Source organism: Rhamphochromis sp. 'chilingali', assembly GCF_963969265.1.
Source record: "Rhamphochromis sp. 'chilingali' genome assembly, chromosome: 5".
NCBI classification, from domain to species: domain Eukaryota; kingdom Metazoa; phylum Chordata; class Actinopteri; order Cichliformes; family Cichlidae; genus Rhamphochromis; species Rhamphochromis sp. 'chilingali'.
The window spans coordinates 14621608-14648536 of NC_137932.1; the positions used below are offsets into that span (position 1 = coordinate 14621608).

The window sequence follows — 26929 nt, forward strand, 5'->3', positions numbered from 1 at the left end:
TAAAAATTGGCTTTGATTTTCATTATAAACATTCAGAAGTACATCTCTATATGTTTAACAGGGACGTGGGACCGATCTGTGAGGCCTTGTTTTTCTGAGGAACCTGTTGTCACGGTATCTCACCCTCGTTAGTCTGGAAATGAGGACGAGCAGGCCATGAGAGGATGCAGGCCGATCTCATTATGGGAGGAAGCTGCCTCGCTGAAGCGTAACGGGACAGTCTGGGATGATCAGACGGAGGAAGTGGTGGCTTGGAAAAAGGTTTTAAGGGGGCGAGGGGGGGTTAGAGTGGCACTGCAGGCCCAGGTCAGCCACAAACACCCCCCCTCCCCCTCGCTCTTCTTCTGTGTGCCAGCCTGGCCTCCATTGTTCAAACCCTCATTAGCACCAGTTAGAGAAGAAGCTGTTGTGGATGCGCTCCCCCACCACATTCACAGCAGAGCCCTCAAACCGGGACGCAAACTGCTTCTCCTCTGCTTTGCCAAGTGGAAACTGTAAACTGACAACACAGACTACAGCACAGGACAACAGAGGGGTCGAGGGCTTCCTCTGGGATCTGAGACACCAGGATGGACGGTTCAGATTATGGAATTGGAGCAATGAGGAGAGGAAGCTATGATGATGGTGCAGCTTCACTGCATCCCGTAAGTATGCGCCCATTATTTACTCGCAAAGGTGATAATCGTGACAATTTTGTGATATCAAAAAGAAGAGTTATTTTGATCAGTTCCTATGCGTCTGTGAGGGGTTTATGATCAAAGACGCAGAGAGGAAGTACGACATCACAACACTGACTGACTGCTGAAATGTGATTACATGACAGAAAGTGGGTGAGTGGGAGGGTTCAGGTAAAATTGGTCGTTCCAGATGAGGTTCAAAGGCGTGTGGCAAGTGAGAGGTGTAGCGATGTAGCCTCTCAGAGCTTCCACGGAGTACAGATGCAACAGAAGCACGAAAAGCTGCAAGAAAACATCTACGAGCCTTTCAGGTTTACCGCAGTTTGTTAACTGATTATTCACTGATTTGGCCGGATCTTCATCTAAGTCAAAATTAGATAAACCAAATAGCTTTATAATACGGGAACAATTGCATTTGATCTCTAATGAAAACCTTAAACTTCAAACTCTTCTGTTTAAAAAGCGATTAACAGCTCGCTCAGCTTAGCCAGGTCCGTCAACAGATGATGGACCTTCATGAAAGAAAGTTTGGTAACAAGCAGTCAGAAGGGGCCAATCTTAGTGTCTAAACCTGCAAATTTGCATCAGTGAGGTCTCTAATTTGGCCAAAAGGTGAATTTAGGCAGGTCTTTCCAAAGATGAGAGATCCTCACAGCAGAAATATGTTAACCCCCTTTTAAGGCTTGACGTTGAAACGGCCAATCACAGGGTCTAAACCTGCAAACTGGCTTATATGAGGTCAGCATGTGTGCTATGTAGATCGGGGCAACACACAGAAGCACTTTAAAAGTGCCTTTTAATCAATTCCATAACATAGAGGACATCATTGGATTTGGAGGTTTTGATTTATACAATTCAAGTGAATTCAGTTTTGTTTATACAGCGCCAAATCACAACAGGCTGGCTCTCTGCTCACTGCAGTTGCCCCCATTGATGAGTATTTTTGCCCTCACTTTATCCTGAACCCGAGCAGATGAATCCGCTTTACTGTGAAATGGCTAACCATAACCCAACCTACACTTCAACTCTCGCCGTGGCAAGAGTATACACAAGGCATCACCACACAACATGCTGTTTACAGAGGAAATCGCATTTTTTTGTGGCAACTGCTTTGTTTCCTGTCTCTACTAAGCAATGCACGCTTGTTTCTTTGAACTGTGATAATAATATTTCCGGAACCGACACCTATGATCTCTCCTGGATAGGCTTAGGCACTCAAAACTATTTGGTTTTATACCCAAACCTAGCCAAGTTACAGCCATAGTAATAAAAAGCATTAATTTATCGTTTCCCTGGTAACAAGAAGCTTTATTAATTCTTAATAGAATGAATATTGAGTGCATTGATATTCTTATTCTTATTGTTGTGATCAAGAGAAATTAGCCCCACATGGACCCTCCTCTGTAAATATCAAACGTTCGGTAACGGAAGATTTTCCCAACAAGTGTGTTTAAGAAAACAGCCGAGCGTGAGATACTTCAGAGGGTGGGTGCTGTTGGTCTATTTGTTGACTGTGAGAGAGAAATATTATCAGCTTTTCCAAAAAGAATAAAAAAAAGTGTTTATTAGACAACAGCAGAGACTCTAAAAACAAAGCAAATCTCCATTAGATGGGACCTACAGCTTGTTAATGGTGACACTTTTGGTCCCTTAGTGGCGTGCATTTGTGGTTCCAGGATTCAGGTAACAATGAGCCTCTGTGTCCTCCGTCGCGTCCGTCATCAGTCGGCGGACTCCGAGCTGCAGGGACAGAGGCCAGAGAGAGACACTTTGTTAAGAGTTCCAGCTCTTGTTTGTTTTGTGTTGTTGTTCTCCTTCATCTCCAACTCTGCTTCATCCAATTTCTCAGTTTGTCTGGCAATTAGAGCGCAACATCATCATCCGCAGGAGCCATAACAAGGATGGAGAGAGACTGTTTGTTTTCCTTCACGCAAATGAACAAATGTCCAAGTGCGTCGGAGTGTTACCCAACAATTATTAGGCAACTTCAGAAGTTCCTCTAAACTCTTCAAATGCATTCAAAACTCCCCAAAGAAAAGCTGTTTACAAGAAAAAGGTAGAAATAGTAGAAATAGACTATTCATCCATCAGTGCAACTAAGTAAAAGAAAAGTAAGTTAAGGAAGATATACATGTGTGAATAAACAAGCAAATAAAAGAGAAATCCTCAAACACAGATCCAGATGGACTGCTCTGAATATTTCAGAAACAGCTGATCAGCTTCGATTTTCCCACATAACCATCTCTAGGGTTTACTGAGAATGATCTGAAAAAGAGAAACTCTCGGGTGAGCGACAGTTCACTAGGTGAAAATCTCTGGTTGATGTCAGATGTCAGAGGAGAATGGGCAGAGTGCTTTGATCTGATAGGAAGGCAACAGTGACTCAAACCAACTCACAAGGTATGCAGAAGAGCATCTCGGAACACACAGCACATCAAATTGTGAGGCAGATGCGCTACAACAGCAGAAGTTCACATGAGCTCACTAAACTGGACAAGAGCAGATCAGAAAAATGCCATCTGGTATGATGAGCCCTGATTTCTTCCCTGATTTCTTGCATTTTGTAATGTAACTTGCTGCGAACAACATGAAAGCACGGATCCCTCCTGGCTTGAGTCAACGTTTCAGTTTCTTGGTACACTTTAAACTCCTTAATGCTAACTGGGCATTATTTAACCACCGCAGCCTGTCTGAGCGTGCCGCTGACCTTGTTCATCCTTTTATGAGTACAGTGTAATTACCTTCTGATGGCTGCTTCCACCATCATTACACACCATGAATGTTTCTAGCACCTTGCACCTGTGCCACGAAGAATTAAAGGCAAACAGGGAGGTCCAACCCTGTAATACCAAGATGTACCTAATAAAATGGCAAGTGAGTGTCTAGCTGTTATGTTGTCTAACTTTTCTAGTCATATTAATAGATTTAAAATGATCAAAAGTGTTTTTGATAACCCAGGAAAATAAATATTTTTTTGTATCTGAACTTTGTAAATAAATGTGCCTTAAATCTAAAAAATAAAATCAAACCTTGAGACAGAGGCGTAATTTCCAGGGGGGTTAGGGGGGTTATATTTACCCAGATGTATTTATTTATTTAGACAGAGATCTTGACCCCCCCAATGTTCAGCACAAAGTTACGCCGATGCCTTGAGAGCAATAAAACAAACCTTTTTAATACTCAAATCAGTGTTTCATATTTGTGTCCAATGACTTGTGTCGACAATTTTATCACCTGAAGCAACTCTTTCAGGGTTTTCAGCGTTCACGTGAGATTTGTTTTTATTTGCAGATCGTTACACGGCCCGATGCAAAAAACCTCGACACCAACTGCAGTGAGAAAATACAATCAGGCAATCAGCGTCCTAAACTACCGAGACTGAAGCTGATATGTGATGGAGGAAGTGTTTGACCCAGATTTCAGAGCTCGTATGTGTAGTTATGGCTTCAGTTTACCTTCGCTTTCCACACAGATTCTCATTGGCCCCTCCTTCATGCAAACACGTGAGACGTATTCAGTGCACACGGTGCTGACTAATTTCATGGAAGCGTAGTCTTGAATTTCAAATCCTCTCTCGGTTGTCCTTTGTCACGAGAAAAAAAAAAATCTTATTATTGCACACAGATGTTTGGCCTTCAATATAGATGACAACTGAACCACACAGGAACTCATTCCTACATTTGGCTATCTCGTACAATTCCTTATATTTGAACATTGTATATTCTGTGCTAAGGCACTTGAATCCTTCAGTCTTCAGAAGAAGCCTTTATCTGTCCCCTACAAACATTTATTTGTCCACATGTATTCACTTGTTAGAGCAGAGAGGGACGACCTTCTGATTGGAATCCAGAGCATTATGCAGGATTAAGTTCAGTACTCAATACTTTAAGCAGTGAAATGTAAAATTCACCCTCTGAAGGGTGGAAATTGGTAAATGAAAGTACTTTGTGTTGTTTGCTTTCATTTCTTTTCTTGGTAAATGTATTTACTTTAATGGAACCTCTGACTGAGCAGCTATTTTAAGCGATTAAGCTGCCTTTCTTGAAGCTGTTCCTGTACTCGTTTGTCTGCAGGTGGAAGGTCACTAGGGAATAAGTTATTTCCTCAGTCTAAATATACGCTTGACTGCGGTCACAGCTCCGCCATCTCTGCCATCTCTGATTGCGGCCCAATATAAAGTGTATCCGTTATTAAATTTCGCAAATCAGCAAACCTTCTGTTGCGGTTTTCTTCCCTGACTGAAATGCTTCTGTGTCTCTTGTGTCTTGTCAGCAAAATGTTGACAGATATGAGTTAATGATTTTTATTTTCCCGGCAGACACAAAAGGTTTTGTTTATCTATCACTTCTGCTTTCTTACAGCACCTCAGACACTTGGCTCAGAGACGGCGCTCAGCTCCATCCCTGGTCTTTGGGAAGGCTTTGGGGATGCCATGGTCCCCTATCAGGTGTGCAAAAGACTCTCTTATTAGATGCATTTACACATGTGCAACCGTTATTTTCTTGTACGGCCTGGAGTCATTTTTAACACACTCTGATCATAGTGCTGTACGCACAACAGTGCCTTACAGTTTTCTGCTGCGACAGTCTCTGCACAGCTCAGCATAACTCGTAGGGAAGGAAGTGTGCGCCAAGTAAGGCTAATTATCTGATGCACAGTTATGTATTTGTTTTTATGATGGAAATGGAACACTTAGCTTAAAAATGTCAAAACATTGAAAAAAGTACTGTTTCCATAGCGATTAAGAGGATAAGTACCAGTAAAGGTGCAATCAAATGCATTTGATTAACTGATTAATGGCAAGTGTGCTGGAGCATTCACTACAACCTTCCCAGAAATCAACCTGGAGTGCAGAGCACCATGTTTGGAGAATTGTATTGTATTGTCTACGCAAACACCTCATACCAGCTATCAAGCACGGTGGTGGAAGTGTGAGGATTTGGGCTTGTCTTGCAGCCACAGGACCCGAGTAGCTATGAATCATTGAGTCAGCCATTAACTCCTCTGTCTACCAAAGTATTCTAGAGTCACATGTGAGATTTAGGTGACAGAAAGCTAAATCTTGGGTGCGATTGGGTCATTCAGCAGAAGAATGTTCCCAAACACAGTAGCAAATCTACAACAAAAGATAAAACAAATCCCCGCAAACCTCAATGACCTGAAGCAACAAGTAACTGGTAAAGTCATACAGAAACATACAGAGTCTCGTGAAGCTTTCTTTTTCACTTGGCTGTCTGATTCAGTTTGATCTAATTAGAGAGTCAGGCTCCAATGTTTAGTCAAGTCCAAAATTCAAAAATCAAAACAGCAATCACAGGAAGAAGTAGCCTCACTGTCGCCTCCACCCTATAGATGGCAGCACACTCTTCATTAGAGAATAGCCTCACACTATTATACAGACAAGCAAAAAACTAACTTCCCCTCCATCCCGCCACGTGTCACGCTTTGTCACCCTGCAGGCCACGCTGCCTACTCTGTTCAGGCCACAAACACAGATGTCCCCACGGGGAATTACACAGCAGGGTTTTGAAACAACAACGTGCACATGTGCTGTGGCTCCTCACCTCGGCCATGACCGGGCTGTGAGGGCCGAGCAGCGTGGACGATATCGATCTGTCAAGGAAACCTAATGAACCGGTTATTCTCACCCATAACAAGTTGACCTTTTTGAATAAATCAACAGGAGGTCATTACCAGCACCTCCTTGTTTTGACAGCACAAGCAATCAGTTCAATATGAAACTAAACAGCGTGCTTCCAGATATTACTACAGCAACATCTTAACTCCTGTCCCTGAGTTTAATTTCATGAACCACAAAAGGTCCTTTCTATGTTTCCCGTAAAGCAGTTTCTTTCAGTAATAACACTGGATGACTGATTTTAGAAGCTGTGCGATAACTGCTCGCTGAGTGTACAAGAAGCCAAATAATCTCTCAGTTTTAAAATAATCTTTTAAAACAGAAATTAATTCACGGCTACAGCTGCTATTTTAAACACGCTGAGCTCATATCCTGAGGGGTTTTAGCAACCTGCGGACATTTCTTTGGAATAATAACGTAGCTTATCTTATCATTGTAAGCTTAGGCCGACAAATAACCTGAAATGTTTTCTGAAAACGTTGTTAAATAGATGGAAACGTGGCCTTAGATGAGACTCAAACATAGAAAACTGAATAATTAAAATATGTTGTCAATGCAAAGCTTTTTCTTTTTTTTTACTCCTCTCAACAAACCCTCAGTTTGACAGGTTTTTTTTGTCTTTGGGCATTTCAGACACGTGGGCTTTGATTCGGCTATAAAATTTAACCTTATAACGATCACACTCGTCAGACGTTGTCATGTGAAGACCACCAAAGCACGCAGTGGGCGATCCCTTCAAAGCAGAAAGAGAAATGTCAGACACATCCCACTCTCACACATTCAACTAATCAGCGCGCAAACGCAAACACACACACACACATCAGGCATTTCCATGAGGGGGCTGGACTTCGTGGGTGTCAGTTTCACTATGGTGGGACTGCCACTGACGTAGAGTATACCTCAGCATGAAGAGGCAGAACCAGACATATGCAGCTATATTATTTCACAGAGTTAAGCACTATGTTATTATTGGATTCTACATATATATGTGTTAATGATGTAGTGGGGTGAAAATACAGTGTTAAATAAAGCTGTGAATCATAGTTCTAACGACACTGAATCAATAGTTTTATACTTATTAAATATAAAGATGTTTAAAGCTGAACATATTTAAACACCAGGCTCCTGAGTTAGCTAATAAGAAATGCTGTGCGATGAAAGCAAAAAAACCCAACCCCTCCCCCACGTGACTATTTCAAAATAATACTCTAGTTTATTGCTTAACTAAGAAAAAGTACCTTCAATTCACTGTATCAGATTCCCATTTTCGACCAGTTTTCACGTCTTTCTGACACTATATACACTCACAGGCCACTTTATTAGGTACACTTTGCTCGTAGTGGGTTGGACGCCCTTCTTATGCTCAGTAACACAATGTGTAATCTAGTGAAGCAGCTATCAGAATATTGGTATACTGTGGTCATAAAGGCACAGACACAGTCAGTAACAATAATCAGGTAGGTTGTGGTGTTTAAACATCACTCAGTTGCTCAGTTGTCCAAAATGTGCCAAGAAAATATCCCCCGCAACATTACACCAGCAGCAGAAGCCTGAGGTGTTGATCCAAGGTAGGTGGATCCATGCTTTATTGTTGTTCATGCCAAATTCTCACCTTACGATATGAATGTTACAGGAGAGACCAAGACTCATCAGACTAGGCTGAGTATTTCTGTTCTGTTGTCCTGTTTTCGTGAGTCTGTGTGAATTGTAGCCTCAGTTTTCTAGCTTAGATAATATCAGTAACACCTGGTGTGGGTGTGATCTTCTACTGCTGTAGCCCATCTTCTTCAAGAACCTATGAGTTGTTACCGTTGCATTCTGTTGCATTCTTATCAGCTGGAAGCAGTCTGACCCCTGTGACCTGTGACATAAAAAAACAACAACATTTTGGTCTTTTCTCCCCATTCTGATGCTCAGTTTTGAACTTCAGCAGGTTGTCTTGATCATGACTGCATGCCTAGATGCACTGAGTTGCTACCATGTGACTGGCTTGATTAGATATTTCTAGTAAGGCACAGTTGAACAGGCATGATTACACCTCTTATACCTGATTTAGACCATCTACCTCACAGGGTCACTGTGAATGGTTTACTTCAGTGCTGCTAAATTTGGACTTCTTTGTAATGAATGGAAATATTAGTACATAAAGAATATGTTAAAAAAAAAAAAAGCAGTAGAACAGTAAAAAAACAGTGTTGCCCGCCTAGCTTGGTTAGCAGGCTAGGTCTGTGTTAGCTTTAGCGGAGCAGCTGGCTTAGCTTTGTTCAAAGTTTTGATGTTTAGAAACAACAAAATACATTTATGGACCTGTGTGCCAAGTAGACAAATATCTAATCTAGCCTCGTGCCTTCAATTTTAGTCCACAAAACACAAATTTAGGTTCATTTTAACCAAGCGCAGCTAGCTACAAAGCAAAGCTATCTTTTGCCTGTGTAGCCTGGCTAATTAGCAAAGCAAGAGTAGGTAAAGTGCATTTATCTTCTGATTTTACATCAATATTTACTAAGAAAAAAAAGTGGTCCCAGTCTGTAAAACTTATCTTTGAAATTTAACAAAAACAAAACAAACAAAGCAGTGGCATGCTCGTGTTAACACACTTTTACTATTGCACTTCTATGGTTTATCCTGTTGTAAGTACAAACACAAAGCTTCTCCCACAGTTTATATGCCCGTAGTTAATGTGTCATCTCCAGCAGTCAGGGGAAGTACCTCTACTATAACAATTTGAATTTCTTCCCCCGGACCAAGTGGGACGATCAACCACTAAATGTGGTTTCATATGCATTTAGAACAAACAACTCTTACTTGCTCTTACTCTCTTGTCATCTTCACAGGCTCACTCTAGACACAACAGGGAGGCAACAACATGAGCATGCTGGCTTTTTACATTCATTTTTTGTTATCTGACCGCAAATATTTGTGTTATTTGTACATTAATTCAGTGCGCCCCAGGGTGGCTGTGGCTACAATGTAGCTTACCATCACCAGTGTGTGAATGTGTGTGTGAATGGGTGGATGACTGGATGTGTAAAGCACTTTGAGGTCCTTAGGGACTAGTAAAGCGCTATACAAATACAGGCCATTTACCATTTACCATTAATTAACACCAGTAGTTAGTCCAGTGAAGTAAATGTGACAAACTCCTCCATCCAGGTAGATGGTATTTATGAAGAGTAAGAGAAAACCAGCGTCTATGCATAGATAAGAATATGTGAGTCAGGTTTTAAGTTGTGTTGGTAAATGTCATTTCTGAACAAATAACCAAACTTTAGTTAGTAAGTTGATATCAGACCACTTGTCTGTAAAGAATAAGATGACCTTATTGATCCAAGATCAATCAAGCAGGGTTGGCGATGCCGTTATGCACACATCTGACATTTATTCTCTGAATTAGAGCATCATTTCTGCTCTCTGTGATATTTGGAGGAGGAACAGCGCTTTGGAAGAAATTGATCAGACAAATAGTGGTTTATTGTGTTACCCATATTGGAAAATAACCAGAAAACACAATAGCAGTGACAAATTTAAGTTTTTAGGATATTATTAGGATATTATTATGTTATATACCTATGTGGTATGTGACTTTTGTTGCCATGATGCCAGGTCTCTCTTAAAGCATCAGCTTCTAAGTATGCCACTTGAAAAACATGCCGTAGTCCACTAAGTATTAGTAATGTGACCCTGTGGTGTTATTTACAAGACAGTGTGCCTACAGAAAAGTTTCAAAAACGAGGGGTGGGTGGCTCAGCAGGCTCTAATCATCCATTTTTTCTGCACTTACGCTGTATTTCCTTAGAATTCAAATTACTTATTATCGCAAGTAGCCTAAGAGTAAAATTAAACATACATAGCGGTAGTTATGGATTCACTAACTCATTCTTCATTTTCTGGTATGTCCTCTTATGACAAGGCAGTTTCATGCATACCAATTCACATCTTAACCATCGGCTTTCATACGTTTCTGGTGAAAAACTTATGCAGCGTGTTACATATGAATTATACATTTCTACGGAAATTTGTTCTCCTGAAGTGATTAATATTCATTTTTATCAGAAACATCTGGAGACAGATGCATAAAATTTAAGTCTGATTCTGTTTTAGTAGAAACTCATCTTTTTTTTTAGCCACATTTACGATGTTGTGCATATTCCTTTGTGCATGGTTCCTTTTTTTTTTTTTTAAATAAATTCATCAAGAAGCCTGGAAGAGTTAAAAAGAATATATACATATACTTATACAGTCAATGGCCACTTTATTATGTACACCTTTATAGTACCATGTTGGGCTTAATTTTGCTTTGAGAACTGCTTTAACCCTTCGTAGTGCAGATTCAGCGAGGTGCTGGAAACACTCCTCTGTGATTTGGGTCCATATTGACTTGACAGCATGTTAGGGAAAATATTTATATATCTGGTTGAATATTTCCTAATACAAATAACTACATGCAGTATTCTACCATATGCAAACTTATATCACTAAAAGATTATACTGACTACTAAATACAATTTTCCATTGACACAGCATCACATAGTTACTGCAGAGTTGTCAGCTGCACATCCAGATGTGAATTTCCTTTTCAACCACATCCCAAAAATGTTCTATTGTCCTAAGATCTGGTCACTGTGGTGGCTAAATGCACCATTATACTTCCGCCAGCAACCTGAACTGTTGATACATAATTTCATGTTGTTTATGCCAAATTCTGATCCGTCCATTTAAATGTCTCAACAGAGATCAGGTGTCATCAAACAAAGTTTTCTTATATTTAGCCTCAGTTTCCTGTTCTTAGTTGACTGGAGTGGCACCCAGTGTGGTCTTATGCAGCTGTAGCCCCTCTGCGTCAAGGCGCTCTTCTGCATATCTTGGTTGCACTGAGTATTTATTTGGGTTATGGTTGCCTTCCTATTAGCTCGAAGCACTCTGGCTATTCTTCTCTGACCTCTGTCTGGCAAAGGATTCAAAGATTTTTTGAAACAAAAAAGGATTTGAAACAAAGGATTTTTTCTTCCAGAAAACTGCTTTTAACTTGATGGGCCATTCTCTGTAAACCCTGATGAGATGGTTATGTGGGGGGGAAATCCCAGTAGATTAACCGTTTCTGAAATACTCAGACCAGCCCATCAGTTACCAAAACCACAAGAGCCACATTCAAAGTCACTTAAATCATCTTTCTTCCCCGTCGTTGGCTTCAACTTCAGCAGGGTCATCTTGACCATGTCAGGTGCTGGGATTGGCTGATTAGAAAGTTGAACGGTGTACCTAATGAAGTGGCCGGTAAGTGTATATATGAGTTTTTGATATTTATCCTGAACTACATCTAACTTTATTTTTCACCTGTGCTTCACCTTATCAGGATTGACTTACATGTATACGCCTATTCTTCTATGAAAAAGTCATATTATTGTTCATACATCAGGCTCCAGCTGTTAAATGAACCTGATCTTTCTCAGATGCAAAATCAGTCTCATTTCCATGTGGAAATCACCATATTTAGACTCGTTTGGTTGTGGGTTCTCCCCGTCACCCACTCCTTTTTTTTGGTGTGTATCCTCTGGCTCAGGGAGGAGGCTCCCTGCTGGGTGTCTGTGGAGCAGAGTCCATTTGTCCTCGGCCTCGCCAGCGAGAACGGAGAGCTGCTGCTGGACGAGTGCGTTCAGGTCACCGAGGGCTCAAAAACCAGGGAGAGACACCTGTTCCTCTTCAGCGACGTGATTGTCTTCGCCAAACTCAAGTAAGATATTATTAATCTAAAACCCCAGCATTTTAGCTTGTGATGATCAGATATTTTCAGGAGTGTGTGTATGAAACCCAGATAGTTTCTGCTTGTAAAACTGGAGATTTTAAAATAAATCACAACTAAGGAAAGTGCCACTGTGTTGTTTTAGCAACTTTCTGTTGAAAATCATCATGTGTTTGTACAGTAGGAATGGGAGAGCGAAAGAGGAAGTGAAAACAAAATGTGTATTTTTGGACTCTACTCGGAGAGATGGGGAATCTCCCAGCAACAGACATTGTTTATGAGTCGTTTCTCTTATTTTAAATTAGTAGAAGAAGAGAGTTGGGTGGTTCCCTTAGAGTGGAGTCACATTAGGGGAAACTCAACAGTTATTTTAACCTTCGCTTCAGCTTTGAAGCGAACAACAGAGCTGCTGGTTCAATACTCTCACAAGTGCTTGTGTGGCTCAAATCACTCTTAAAATTCTTCAAATTTGAAAACCCTGAGATGTTCTGAACACTTACTCGCACCTTTTCTTCACCATTAAACATCCTAGTTATTGTTTTTCCGTATAAGTAAACCTCTGTTTCCTTTCTTTTTTAAATGTAAACAGCATTTAAATACACCTTCAGGCAATCACTGTTTACATGGCTTAGTCAGATCAGATCTGTTTGTCAAACACGGTGGAAGTTTTATACCTAATGAGTGGGAGGACATCACACTCATCTCTGTACCACAACCTGCCTACTGTTCCTGTAGACACACAGCTGGCACACCACTGTCATACAGCATAGCAGCCTTTTTTGAGCCTATAAATCTATGAGATCATTACATCTAGAGATGATTGTGTGCTACTATTATTCATTATGTGTTTGCGTGTGTGTTTTTTAGTTTGCTGTGAAGAAACAGGCACACAGCAGGTGTCGGAGGCCACTTTTTCTCATTTCTCCTACAATGTGAAACAGCCCATCTCAGCGTTTCAGCAGCGTGTAGGTGGATGGTGAGGTGTAGGTGTCACGAGCACACCTGATTTTTGATCCGCGCTTCGAGTTCGGGCCAAAGTTTAGCTCCGCTTTGCTGTTTACTTTCACTTTCTCACTCGTGGTCTTGTTAGGTTCATATTCAGAACCACTATGGCTAAGGTGCAGCACAAAACCTGGTCACTTAATAGTCAGGAGGAGATCGTATTTTGATGTCAAATGCAACCTTTCAAACAGTTAAAAACACGTTACACAGCTGTGTTGTGTTAGATTCCAGTGGTGGTAACTCTACCCAGTTCACACAGCTTTTGTTTATCTTTTAAGATGTGAACCCAGATATCAGGCACGTTTGGGGAACGTCTGATTCAGCTGTAGCATGAGCAAGACTTGAGAGGCCCAGATGTTGCCCTAATGTGAAAAACCGCCCGATAACTGACCTGTATAAGGTGTGCCTGCGGCTGAGAGAGTGCATCCAGATTCACTCAGAATCAGTGGAGGCCACATATGGGTCGCAAGAGAACTGCATACCACATTTGGGCCAAATGTTCATTGCTATCAGGTCATTGTAACAGCTTACACAAAAACAACCTTTTCATGGGGAGGACAGTCTCAGAACAATAACTTATGTAACAACACCTTTAAACAATCTCTAAGTTCTTTTTGTTTGTTAGATCTATACCAATCTAATGCAGAGTGTGCACAGATGGGCTGTGTTTAAACAGAAATGTAAACTCAAGCGCCAGACTCCAAATTAAGAACACGTCACAGTCCCACATAGAAAACTTATTAACATCATGGATCTCTCATTTAAGTAGGTGTCTGTACTCTAGAGGATTTCATAACTTTACATGCCTATAGTTTGCCTATAAATGCTGGCAATTTTCAATATGTGTTATTGTGATGAAATTATGACGACACACTTTGTGTATTTATAGTAAGATACTGTTGACGGAAACTGACTTTGGGCAAACAGTACTGGCTGAAATCTGCCAAATTCTGCCAAATCAAAACAACAACAGCTGTGCACATAAACAGCACCCATGTTTACTTCTATCAGTGCATCGCGTCTCTCCTTCTGTTTTAGTACCGAAACACCTCCCAGCTCCTTCTTTTTTTATTTTTTTCAAATAATAATTCCTCTCTAATCTCTTATGAGTCACCTTTTCTTTTTTAGATTCTTATTTGTCATAAACTTGTATCTATTTTAATAAACTGGGGGATAATCGAAATCTTGACCCTTTTTTTGACACTTAGCATGTGACCATTGTTGCTTGACCAAGTGCAGCAATCAGTCCGCAATTCAGGTGCAAGAGTAGATCATTGATTATTTCGCAGAAATAACCAATGATTATTCGCATGAAGGACCAACTTTCAAAACAAGCTGTCACGGGAGAAATTACGGCCTTTTTTTTTCTCTCCGTGTTTTTATTTCTGTGTTCAGTGCCAATGTTTTCACAGAGAGGAAATGCGCTATTTCATATAAAAGATATTTTTTCAATGGTTTCACAGGAGGGAAGAAAATCAATCACTCATCCAAAAATTATGGAACTGAAACCTGCTTTGTAATCTTGAGAAAACAACACGTTTAGAAACAAATTAATGAAAATTATTTAGAGGAGTGTTGGTTTTATTTTTATTCCCGTTTCGACAGGTCGCCTGCCAGCTACCGACTGAAGCATAGAGTCAGTCTTGAGGACGTCTGGCATTACAGTTTCGAGGATGAACCGGAGGAAGAGGATGGACTGATTGGTGACATTGACCTCAGGCTGACCCTCATCCTGGCCTGGGATCTCACGTTTTGTCTGGTGTGTTTCCGGTGAGAAGCTCCCCTACCCCTCCCCGCACACACAAACTCATACACACAGTGAATGACTCACATGGAAATGGCCAAGCATATTTAGTGTTGAGTCACTGATTCACTGTACACTCAAATACCTGGGTACACGTGTCTAAACATCACAGCTCACATGTGGATCTTCATTTGATTGTTGCTCTTCCTTCTTTATGGTAAACCTTTAATATTGAAATATGTAATCTAAATAAGGCAGCACAATGACACACCACGAGGAGGTCCTGGGTTCAAATCCTCCATCTGGTCTGTTTGTGTGGGCTTTGCATGTTTTCACCATGTCTGTCTCTGGGTACTCTGACATCTTCCTACAGCCCAAAGACATGCAGTTAGTGGGGTTAGATTAATGAGTTGGAGGTGTGAATGAGTATTGTTGTCTGTGTTTCTGTGTTAGCCCTGCAGGCTGTACCTGGCTCTCGCCATGTGGCAGCTGGGGAAGGCTACAGAGCCCCGTGATCCTGAATTGGATAAGCAGAAGTAAATAGATGGATAATCTCAATAAAGAGGTTTCAAAGTTGAGTTGACGAAAGGCCACAGTGGGAACTGAGAATCAGATTAGAGACCAGACTTAATTTAATTGACTGTATAGGCTTCTGGTTACTATTAGTCAGCACAACAGCCTTTTTCACAAGCTTAAAGAGGACAGCTGTTGGCAATATGGAGAATTTAATAAAACAAAATATATTTACGGTCTAAAGTCAGGGCTCAGTGGTAGTGTGGCAAGTTTATTTGAAAATAAATTGCCTCTTGGCAAACAGATACACACACCTCTCAGAGCTTAACCTTTGTGCTGCCATGCTGTGCAAGCTTTCAGGCGCAGTGGAGCTTATCCTGTTTTTTGCTTAATTCAGTATTTGCATATGTCGTAAACCACAGCTGTGAGTAGATGGAGTGAAATTTGATGAAAACCAAAAGTAATAAATGGGCCAGAATAAAATTTCCAAAAGGCCACATGAGCTCTTCAAGAAAAGATTACAGAGAGACATCAAGGCAAACAATCTGTTAAAGCACTGACGGAGGAGAAAATACGAGTGTATTGCAATATAAAAACACTGTTGCAACTATAAGCTTTCTGTTTCTTATTCGGCAGACTGCTTTTTTTGCCGGTCATTCAGTTTATGAAATGCACACTCGTGCATATGTAGTAAAAGGTCAGATGATCTGTGGCCTTCATGAAATAGGGAAGTGGCAAGTAGAAAGTCCGCAGAGTAGCATCACAAGACAAAAAGGTTATAAAATAGGAAGTGTGGAGCTGGGAGGGAATTAACATCAGATGATCTTTATCTGGAAATGCTGGCCTTTACAATAAAGATAAAACACATCAGATGCTTTATGTCTAGACATTTTCTTTGTTAAAGGAGTCAAAGGAGATTTTTCTCTCTTCAGTGAATTTATGATGAAGAGCACCAAACGGCACTAAAGTCTAGAAATGCTTCATTTGGGGCAGTCACTCCCACGTTTCTCGCAAACTTATTAGAATCAAACCAAGAGCCGTTTCACAGCTGGTGCTGTATTCCAAGAAAGTGATGAATGCACTAGTAGGTTTTGAGTTGTTTTGTTTGAAAATGAGACGATTTGTTTCTCTGATTGGATGCTCGGACTCTAGTGATGATTCAGTGTGTGAAACTTTCACTCCTGCTCACTCACACCGAGTCGACCGTGGATCCCGTGAGAGGCCGCGGCCTCGTTTGTTGACACTTTCCCGTCGCCTGTGCGCAGACAGTTTATAATTAAAGCGCCTGGCATTAAATCAGGTCATGAAAGGTGAAAGCGCACAGGTGTATATACGTAGGCTCGTCTGTTTCGTCGGCGTGTTTCCACTGATGGACACGAAGCCACAGCAAGCATATGAGGAAGTGGAAGATGTCTCTGGTCGGGGCCCGCCATGACGTTGCTTCCTGTTCCCATGACTGAGTTACACTTTCCGACAGAGCTGTTAAAAGACCGCGAGGGCCGCACTTCGTGTCATTCCTCCCACTGTAATCTGCCGGCTTGTTTCAGTCGCTCTGTGTGGATTAGTAACTCATACCATGCCGTTATTTTGCCCACAGCTCGCCTGAGGTGAAAGAACGCTGGTTAGATACTCTTCACAGGTAAGAACAAGATCATTGTTTATATCAGCAAACTCTCGCAGGCGCTCTCCCATTTATCGTCATTCATAAAAAGCATTGTGAAATTTTTCGATCACTTCTGCCACTTATTGTAATTGTTCTGCACATATTCATATCGGCTTCTTAAGTTATGCAAACATCGAGGCAGCATTTGTAACAATGTAAAACTGTATTTCTTTAATAATCTCTTGAGGCTCCATTGAACCACAATAACTTCATCATTTTATTTTTTGTTTTACTGCTTTATAAACTCAAAATTCAGACTTGATAAACAGTCAGTGAGTGCCACTCCTCTAAGTGTTTCATCGTCATTGCAGAAAAATTAAAGAAGCAAAAACGAGGACCGGTTCTTCTTCTTTTCCTCCAGACGTCCTGATGAAGGTGTTGAGTGGCAACATCACAGTAAGTCTCGCTATCTGCTCCGCCACATTTCTTTTTAAAAAACATAAACATTTTTAAGAGCCGTTATTAAAGAAAAACTACTCATTTCTTTCTCCCACAGACCAAAACTCTAACAGGAGGTGGCATGGAAGAATTGATTGAGTTTCCACTCGATGTAAGTAATCCCAGTTTTTCTGGCTTCTTATGGTAGAAAATGTTCAAAATAGACACCTGCTGGTAAAAAACAGCTGTGCCTCTGCGCTAACGCTCAGTGGACAGTTGTTACATAATAAACATAGTATGTTAAATGCAGAAAGTGCAAACATACTGATAAGTTGCACAATTAATGCAATAATTATATTAGAATGCTGAAAATAATTAGAAATCTGTCTTTTGAACATCTAAAAGACTAATTTAACATTTGTTCATTCACGTGTTAGAAGGCGTGCAATTTGACACAAAAAAAGCCACAACCCCTCCCTTGGCTACTGTTGCATGCTCATGTTCCTCTTCCACGTTGCTCACCATGCCACTTTTTCTTTATTTTGTCACCAGGGCAACGCAAAGATCTGCGCTGTGTCGAAGCAGTTGAATAATCAAGAGGAGAGGCAGAGACAGCCCACTGGTGAGTTTGAAAATCTCTTTACGGTGTTTTTTTTTTCTGGTGGGAGGGAGTGCCTCGCTAAATGTGCCATGTGCAGAGAAGAGACCAAAGAGAACAACCACAGACGAGAGGAAATCTAGCCGCTGATAAGAGAGAACGAGTACAGCTTGTTTTTGGCACTCGGGGCTTTGACTCTTTGCACGTCTGCCTTTGTTGCCGTGTCTTATGAGTATAAAATGTTAAATGGATAAAACATTTCTGCTCCTAACAGACACCAAGTGGAACGTGGTGAGGAGGAGGCTGTCAAAGGGCCGCAAAAAGCGACCAGAAATAGAAAACAAGATTCAGCTGTTTGGAGAGCCCCTCCACAAGATATGCCCAGACGATTGCTCACTTCCCAAACCAGTCACAGTAAGTTGCCCTTTGATAAATGTCAGAGTTGATGTCATATCAGTAGCTTAGCTCACTTTGAGAACTTTCTGTGCATTGGTTTCAAGATGTTAGCAGCCTGTGTTTTAAAATGATTTCTTAATGCTTTGAAGATTGAATACAATATGATAGCATGCGTGCACGCACAAACGGTGCACATTAATAAGCCAAGACAAAAACACACACACACACATGCAGAGCTGCTGTGTTTGTGGGTGTGTTTTTTTTTTTTTTTTTTTAATTCATATATGATAATCTCATCTTCCTTCTCTCCCGTCCTGCTTCATCAGGAGCTGCTGGTGCTGCTGAGGAAGAAAGGCCCCTCCACAGAGGGAGTGTTTCGAAAGCTGTGCAACATCAAGAGCATGAAAGACATCAGAGAGCAGCTGAACAGCGGCGGCAGTGTGGACATGGGCGAGCTGCCCGTCGTTCTGCTCGTCGGACTACTCAAAGTACGTTTGCATACTGAGAGGCGCTCGCACTTCACATGTTCTGCGCATACTATTAGCGTTACCACGTATGTGCAAATCCACGATTAATATTAGCGCTAAAGTACTTTCTACATCACTGATAAAGAAGCATTACGGCTGTAGGTTATTTTAACCACTGCTACCACAACGGCCACACTACTACTGCTTTACCCTCTGCTATAGTTTCTAAGAAAGCAGCAGTACTTCCTTAAATATGTTAGACCGCTTGACAAGGAAGCTGTCAAATAGGTGGTCTTGATTATATTTAATATGCTAGTGCACAGCCTCTAATATACATGTGCCTAATCAATGCCTTTCTCCTATTTATAGAGTTTTCTGAAGGAGCTTCCTGGCAGCCTGCTAAGATCTGACTATTATGACAAGTGGATGGCAGCTCTGGACATTGAAGACACCCAGCAGAGAACTCTGGAAATCACAAAGTAAGCAGTCGATGTCTGCTAATGAGCCTCGGCACTGCCTGTCTAAAAAACAAAAAACACAAAAAAAGAATTTATATCTTTAAAAAAAACAGTTATGTTCTTTTTTTTCATGACTGGTTTTGTGGTTTTGAGGGAAGTTTTTAATCATTCCATATGTTCGCTATACAATCTGACCGGAACATAGCCCACTTCTCTTTTTTAAGTCTGTCTACTGTTTTAAAAAAGGAAGAGACTCTAAAAAAAAGAGCGGCAAGCTAACCGTTTTTTGTTTTTTTTTCCTTCCTGCTTCTCCTTTTTTTTTGCTACCCGCGAGCTAGGGTGGTAGATGATCTCCCCGGGCTGAACAGACTCCTCCTGCAGCATCTGATCTGCGTCTTCCATCACATCCTGGAGAGCGCAGACATCAACAAGATGGATGCCTACAATCTGGCGGTGTGCATCGGCCCCACGCTGCTGCAGCTGGATGACACCTCGCTGGAGGAGCAGAAGGAGAAGATGCAGAAGGTAAAAAGATGTGATATGAATTTACTTTCTCACTTTGAGCGCTTTGAAGCCTCGCGGCTCACAGTGCAAAAAACCTCAAGCGGTTTCATAAGTGGGAGTGCACTAGCACATACTTAGGTGCTAATAACAAGCCGAGTATTTGGACCAAGTGAAGCACTGAATTTGTCTACAGAATCCCTTGACTTTGTTGTTGTTATTCATTTTACTAATGCTTGCTTGTCTTTGTGTGATTCTCTGCAGGTGACAGATCTTACTCAGTTCCTGATTGAGAACTGTGACATTCTTGGAGAGAATACCAGAGTCTTACTGGACACAGATGAAGGTAAATTAATTAGCAAATAAAGCCCCCAATAATGCTGAGAGACCTTTATGGGCCTTTTTTACAGAGGTAAATGAGATTAAATGGATTCTAATCATGTCTTCCTTTCCTTGCTCGACAGACTCTGTCTCCTCCCAGCATCAGGACTCTGCGTATGATAGCACAGACCCAGATGGAGATGCAGAGGTGGGAGAGAATATCATGTCCACGTCTACAGAATATGGCTCTACTTCTTCATCCTCATCGCCCAGCCCCAGCACGACAACCTCTTCTTGGTCCGATGCTGTCTTCAACACAAAGCCAGAATTCAACCGCCGGTGCTCCGAGCCCATCATCCTCCTCTCGGACGATCTCAAGGGCCTGTGCAGCCACGCCAGGAGCCACGAGGACTGCTCCACAGAAAAGGCAGATTTTGCCGAGCAGCCTCTGAAAAAGCAGATCTCCGATGACTCCTTCTTGCTCAGAGGCCGTAGCGTAGCCAGGCCAACTATGCCTTTCTTAAAATTGAACAACTCCAATGGAGATCTGCAGCCCTTCATGGGCAAAGACTGTTCTTGCTCTTCCCTCGAAAGCACTACCTCTAACCATTCAGAGAGCTCTGTTTTCACCAGTTCCCCAATGGTGTCACCAGGATGCTCGAGGAAGGCAAACGCCAGCAGCCAGCCTTCAGTGGCTGTTAAGGGACAGCAGGAGATTTCCAAACCACAAGAAAGGAAGCGCTCTCAGTCCATGAGAGTTGCCACTAAAGTCTTAATGAGGACCAGGAGCTTAGGAGCCTTTAGCAGAAACAGCCAGAAAAGAGACTCACAGAAGGAAAACGCCTTCCCCTGCGAAACCCTCCAGGAGGACTTACAGAGCGAAGCTGATCCACCGGCCGAGCCTGTGGATAGACCACGCCCTCTGTCTGCGATTGAAGTTTTCAAGCATGTTGACAGCAGGCAGCCCTGCAGCCCTCCATCATACGAACAGGCGGTGCAGAATGTGGGTCCCCCCCCACAGTATCGCTCATTGACTGTAAAGGAGATGAGGAGCAGGTCTCGTCCATCCTCTGTAAATTATGACTCTAATCCTCAGTGCATCCAAATTCAGGAATGCATTCCCCAGGAATCAGACATTGTCAATCTACGGCAGCCTTTCCGCCAGAGAGCCATGTCAGAGTCCGTGTCGACGCGTCAACACGATGTCGTGTCACGGAGATGCAGCCAGCCTGTGTTTGAGGAACTTTCCTATGCAAAGGAGTCTTACGTTTGATTGACTTAATATCTGCTCTGCAGATTGGATTTTGTCACAATCTGCAAATATTGTAGACAGAAATAATTCACAGGCATGAGTTACTGGGAGCAAAGCAGAAAGCCAGCAGCAACCCAAGCTTGGTGCACAAAGTCCAGTGTTTTTATCGTTCACTTTTTCACTTTGGATAAATGTCAGCTATGTGACGCCTTTATGGCTGCACATTCTCAGTAGTACTGTTAAGAGTACAAGTATTAACTTCGGTGTAGTTACGATGATAGATATTTAGTCTATCACAATGAAGCTATGAACACAGTTTGCTGTGGAGAAAATATGCTACGAATTTCTGTGTTTCGTCTCAAGTGTTGTTTGTTATGGTGATATTTACCGTATAGTATAATATATGTTCACTATGATTTTTGTGTGTTTGTTTGTTTGCTTTTTGTGAATCTAATTCACTTTGCATATTTCTTCTTCTTCCACTACATTAAAGCACTTTTCTGATAATCTTTTTTTGTATTTGTATGCTGAATTGTACATAAAGTAAGCTAGCAATGTATGTAATCTTTATCAATGAGTGTTTTGGTGCCATAAAACGTCTGGTTGAACAGTTTTAAGTAACAAAGTAAAAAGAATATAAGAATGCAATAAAAACAATTACAAACTAAACAAGTTCCAGTCTGTGTATCTGTGACCTTCACAAATGCCTGTACATTTGTTTGCTGCTAAATCACCCTGCAGTGCAATCATTAGTGTCTAAATTAATGACAGAAAGGAGGAGAGTGACTACTTTGGCCAGAGTTCTCTTTTCTAGACATGTTGCATAACGCGCTAACAAGCTTCATTGAGAGAACAGCGTGTTCTGGCACACATGCTAAAGCTGAAGGAAACCAGATTCTGTCACATGGGCGGATTTGGTTTTTCTGCGAATTGCTGTTCCTCTTGTCTGTGACTGCAGATGAGCTGATGCCACCTCTCCTTCCTCCTTTCTACGCGGTGTTAACACTCTTTCCTTCCTTGACGAGCTGATTTTCTTGTCTAATTTTCCAAATTTAAACTGATTGAAAGTGAGCCTGATTTATCCAGCTGAATACTGAACACCAAGACAGACACACAAAAACACACAAAAAAATCATCATAATCTGCTATACTGACAAGCAAGTGCATGCATGCACAGAAGTGGTGTCAGTATTTTGACATTCAGTGTCAAATATACAAACTATAGAAATCAGATAAAGGCAACTTGTGCAAATAAAAAAGTTAGAAATATATATGTGACAACAGAACTATTCAGTAAAAATGTGAGGATGTGCAAAATGTAAACTGTGCATGAAAAATATGCATGCATGAAGAAAATAACCCAGAAAATAAAACACAGATATAGGAGGAAGCTGATGGACAGAAGCCTCCTTCCACAGGGGAAGAACTCAAGAAGTGCATGTTCACTTTGGAGGGTTCAGCTTGAACAGTTCCCCACCAACATTAGGTGTCAAAGTGTTTGGAGACTAAACTGCACTGGAAAAAGTTTAATAATTGTAATGAATGCTTTCAGGTTAACAAAAGCTAAGCATGTGCCGCAATTCAGGAGATTATTATTCATGCAAAGGATGCGAGTCTCTTGTTTTCTTCACAGGTATTCCAGGTACCACAAAGTTCAGGCCGATGTTAATACAGGTAACTCTTTGTGACTTTAACTGGCACAGACTCAGGTGAGGATTCTCAGATTCTCCACAGGTTTGAGCTCAGGTAAGTGCTCTCTGATATCTGCAGGTTTGTGGGGGCGAGAGCGGGCCAGGCGGGGTTCTTTGTCAAGGACGAAATCAGTGATAGAGAAAGAAAGGTAAGATAAGTAGCAAAACAAAGACAGAGAGAAAGGGAGAAGGCAGTTCAAAACAAAGGAGGACCGTGACATTAGTGTCCTGCAAGTACTTTTATTACCCATTTCCATAGGAAAGCACAGAAAAACAAAAATCAACAGCAATCATATGCTGTAGGCATTCACATTGAATCCTGTGTCATATGTAAGAGACAATTGTTTAATCTATAATCTTTTAGCAAATGGCGAACAAAAACAGGAAGAACTTGTGTAATACAACAAGCCACAAGCCTCAAAAACAACCAGGGCTCTATTAGTACCTCTCTGACAGTCCAACTCTGCACATTCTTTGCACGATTCAAAATTCTTCCAAAATGTAGACCTCAGTTTATAGCTTTCGTTTTTTCTTTATTGGGGTATCTGTCGAAGGATCTCCACATAAGAACACGGTGGCTCTGTTTCAGGTTATCTCCAAACCCCCAAACTAAGATGCTGCTAGTAACATCAAAAGGTTTGATAACAAACAATTATGCAATAGAAATCTTTTGAGTTGCAATGAAAGAAATATGTTGTCTTCATTTTAAAAGTCCGTTTTTAAACTCTACTGTGGAGGAAGCTGACAGTCACTAGCACGGCGTTCTGGATACATTTGTTCAGCAGTTGGTCACTTGGTTTTTTTTTTTGTCTTTAAAAGGTCAGAAAATATAGCACGCGAGGCTGCACCGCTTTGAGGTAAATGCTAACATCAGCACGCAGCGTTTCTAGTCAGCACTTAACATGAATACAGCAGAGGCTCATGGGAGTGTTTTTAGTTTTTGCAGGCTTTTGGACTTGTTTTGGGAAAAATCTGAAAAAATCTGAATCAGTTAGTAGCGTTGGTCTTATGAAAGCCTGTCATCCTGTAGTTGTTGAGACATTTCAGTCAGATTGACAAATTACTTTCAAGTCTTGTGGAAGAAGGAAGCAAGAGTTACAGTACATGAAAACATGAACCTGTTCTTAAATAATCCTTCAACTGGTTGATTTAACATTGGATAATCTTTCTGTTATCCATTTCAGCGTCGCACGGGGGGCTGGAGCCATAGGACGAGAGGCAGGGTATACTGTGGAGGGGTCACCAAGCTAACGCAGGGCTAACACAGAGAGAGACAGACAAACATTTGCACTCATATTCACACCTATGGGCAATTTAGAATCACTATTTAACCTTACCCACTACGTGCATGTCTTTGGACTGTGGGCAGAAGCTGGAGTAGATAACAAGAATCCACACAAACATGGGAAGAACACCAACCTCCACACAAAAAGCCCCTGGCCAGTTGTTGGATTCAAACTCAGGACCCTCTTGCTGTGAGGCAACAGTGCTAACTACTGCCCCACCCCACCATGATTAGAGTTATTACACCTAATCTGATATATCTGTGATTGAAAAGACAGTTTCATTAATATTTTATCCACAGGTTAAATAAAAATAGTCCATGTGTTCTTGATCTTTTCTCTATGTGGGATCTTCTTACTCTGGAAAAATAGACTATACACTAATGAGCAGAGATGGGCAGTAACGCGTTACTTGTAATCCGATTACTTTTTTCAAGTAACGAGTAAAGTAAGGGATTACTATTGCAAAACCGGTAAGTAGATTACCGTTACTTTCCCGTAGGAACGCTGCGTTACTAAAACCGTGATATTTTTTTCGCGAGGTCTTATGACAGTGACGTAAGCGAGTGCGACGTTTTTGACAACAGCTGTGTGCAGATCAACAATGGATAATATATGGAGTGCGGAGAGAGTATGAGCGTGCAGCATTCAGGGGTGTCAAACTCAAATACACAGTGGGCCAAAATTCAAAACTGGAACGTTAATATTTATTGAAATATATTTATTCCTCCAGATATAAGAATGAATCTTTTCTTATGGAGTCAAACACGTTTTGCTGAAAAACTGAATATGGAACAAGCAAAGCTTGATACTAAACAATATATATATTAGCTGTATAATACCAGTAGGCCAGCTCTAATAGTAATTTGGTGTGGCTTCATGGGCCAAATGTAATTAGGCTGCGGGCCAAATTTGGCCCACGGGCCAGAGTTTGACACCTATGGTTTAAAGCGTGGAAGTACTGACCTTATTTTGAGTTTGATTCCATAAAAAGTGACAAAAACATTAGTGTCTGTTGTGCGTGGGAAGAAAACTTCTTTTTACAGCGAAAAAACCCCTAAACTTCCAAGCAAGCACTGAGTGCGCTACGATGTAATGGGAAACTCACAGAGAAACTCACGGATTCTTCCACTGACCCCTGCGGCACACCTGCACCAGGGTAAACCTCCGCCTACTCCACTTCTGCTTTACAGGTGAAAATAGAGCAACAGGACCGCTAGTCTTTGATTTTATTTATTTTCTGCTGTGTTTTACTGAAAGAGTGAGTGTAAACAATAATATATATATTTTATTTTATGTGCTGGAATGTGCAGAAAATGGGTTTAAATATTAAACAAATTTCTTCCAGTCAGAGAATGTTGCATATAATTAAATTTTTGCTTGATGCATAAAGTTAAAAGATTAAAACTAATAAAACAAGTTTTAAAAAGAGACTTTTCCATTTGATTACATTTTGTATGATGGATTATGCAGAAAAAGTAGAATTGGGCTGAAAGATATGTCGCTTTATCACCTCTTCAGGTTGTAAATCGTGTTTTTAAAATGTAACTAAGTAAGTAAGTAATTGATTACTTTTGAAAATAAGTAATCAGTAAAGTAATGGGATTACTTTTTGGGGGAAGTAATCAGTAATTAGTTACTGATTACTTTTTTCAAGTAACTTGACCAACACTGCTAATGAGCAGGTTATATCTGTCCTCTGCTTGTATCTTTGACTCTCAGCTCTGTTTTTGACATACGAATGATCACTTGTCATAAAAGGGTTAAAAGAAATATTTTCTATCTGAAGCAGACATTGTAAATGCCCTCCATGCCTTCATCTTATCACATTTAGGCTATTCCCAATACTCTGGTCTCTGCCAAAAGTAAATCTCCTACTTCACCTGGCTCTAAATGACATGGCCTCACTCCAGCCTACACTATAGATGTACTCAGACCTCATGAACCAATGTCAGAGCCCCCCCCCCAACTGTTCCCACAGCCCACCTCTTTACAGAAGCCACCTTAAAGACGTTTTCTGTTAGAGACTTGCAGCTGGAGCGCGCTTTACAAGAAGACTGAGGTTAGCAAACTCAGTATCTACTTTTAACCCTTTACAGGGGCCTCACTGGAGTACCCACCATTAACTGAAGCATTACATGTTTCAAGACTTTTTGTTATCTTTTCCCCAAAATTTGCTATTAAAGGCAATTTTTACAAAAAAGCTTTTCTATAAAAACGTTTCTTATGCCCTCTCTTTTTCTTTATAGCCCTATGTATTTCATTTTATTTCTAATTTTTTATTTATTATTCTATTCAGCAAGTCAGTGTACTCTCCCTGCTGGTCCCAAGCCTGGATAAATGGCACCGGCTGCGTCAGCAAGGCTAAAATCTTCACTAAATCAAACATGCTGATCATCAAGAATGAGATATTGGATCAGGGATGAGCTGGAAGCACATGATCACTTTTTCACTACTGGTTTCACTTCACGACCAGTAAATGCCTTCCATGCAAAGCACAGGTGACCGTGCCAATCTGCTAGTCACCAAAGAAGAAGTGACCTAAGAGGTGGTTGGGGCTCGAGAGGTAATCTACTCATTGCACGTCTGGTGTTTCAGTCCCTGGCT

At 41.1% G+C, this 26929-nt stretch overlaps 1 protein-coding gene across 2 annotated transcripts; it reads left to right on the forward strand.

Moving 5' to 3' along the window:
- tagapb (T cell activation RhoGTPase activating protein b) lies at window positions 1-21986 on the forward strand. Of its 2 annotated transcripts, XM_080883206.1 has the most exons (14): window positions 1-644; window positions 5039-5124; window positions 11876-12046; window positions 14663-14827; window positions 16912-16953; window positions 17289-17373; window positions 17474-17527; window positions 17908-17977; window positions 18228-18367; window positions 18676-18837; window positions 19186-19295; window positions 19613-19799; window positions 20040-20121; window positions 20240-21986. In XM_080883206.1, the coding sequence occupies exons 1-14, from the start codon at window positions 570-572 to the stop codon at window positions 21367-21369; spliced, it is 2559 nt and encodes an 852-aa protein (XP_080739332.1). In that variant the 5' UTR covers window positions 1-569; the 3' UTR covers window positions 21370-21986. The 2 variants fall into 2 exon arrangements, with proteins under 2 accessions (XP_080739332.1, XP_080739333.1); XM_080883207.1 differs by lacking the exons at window positions 1-644; window positions 5039-5124 and having other exon boundaries at window positions 10758-12046.
- The last annotated feature ends 4943 nt before the right edge of the window (window positions 21987-26929 follow it).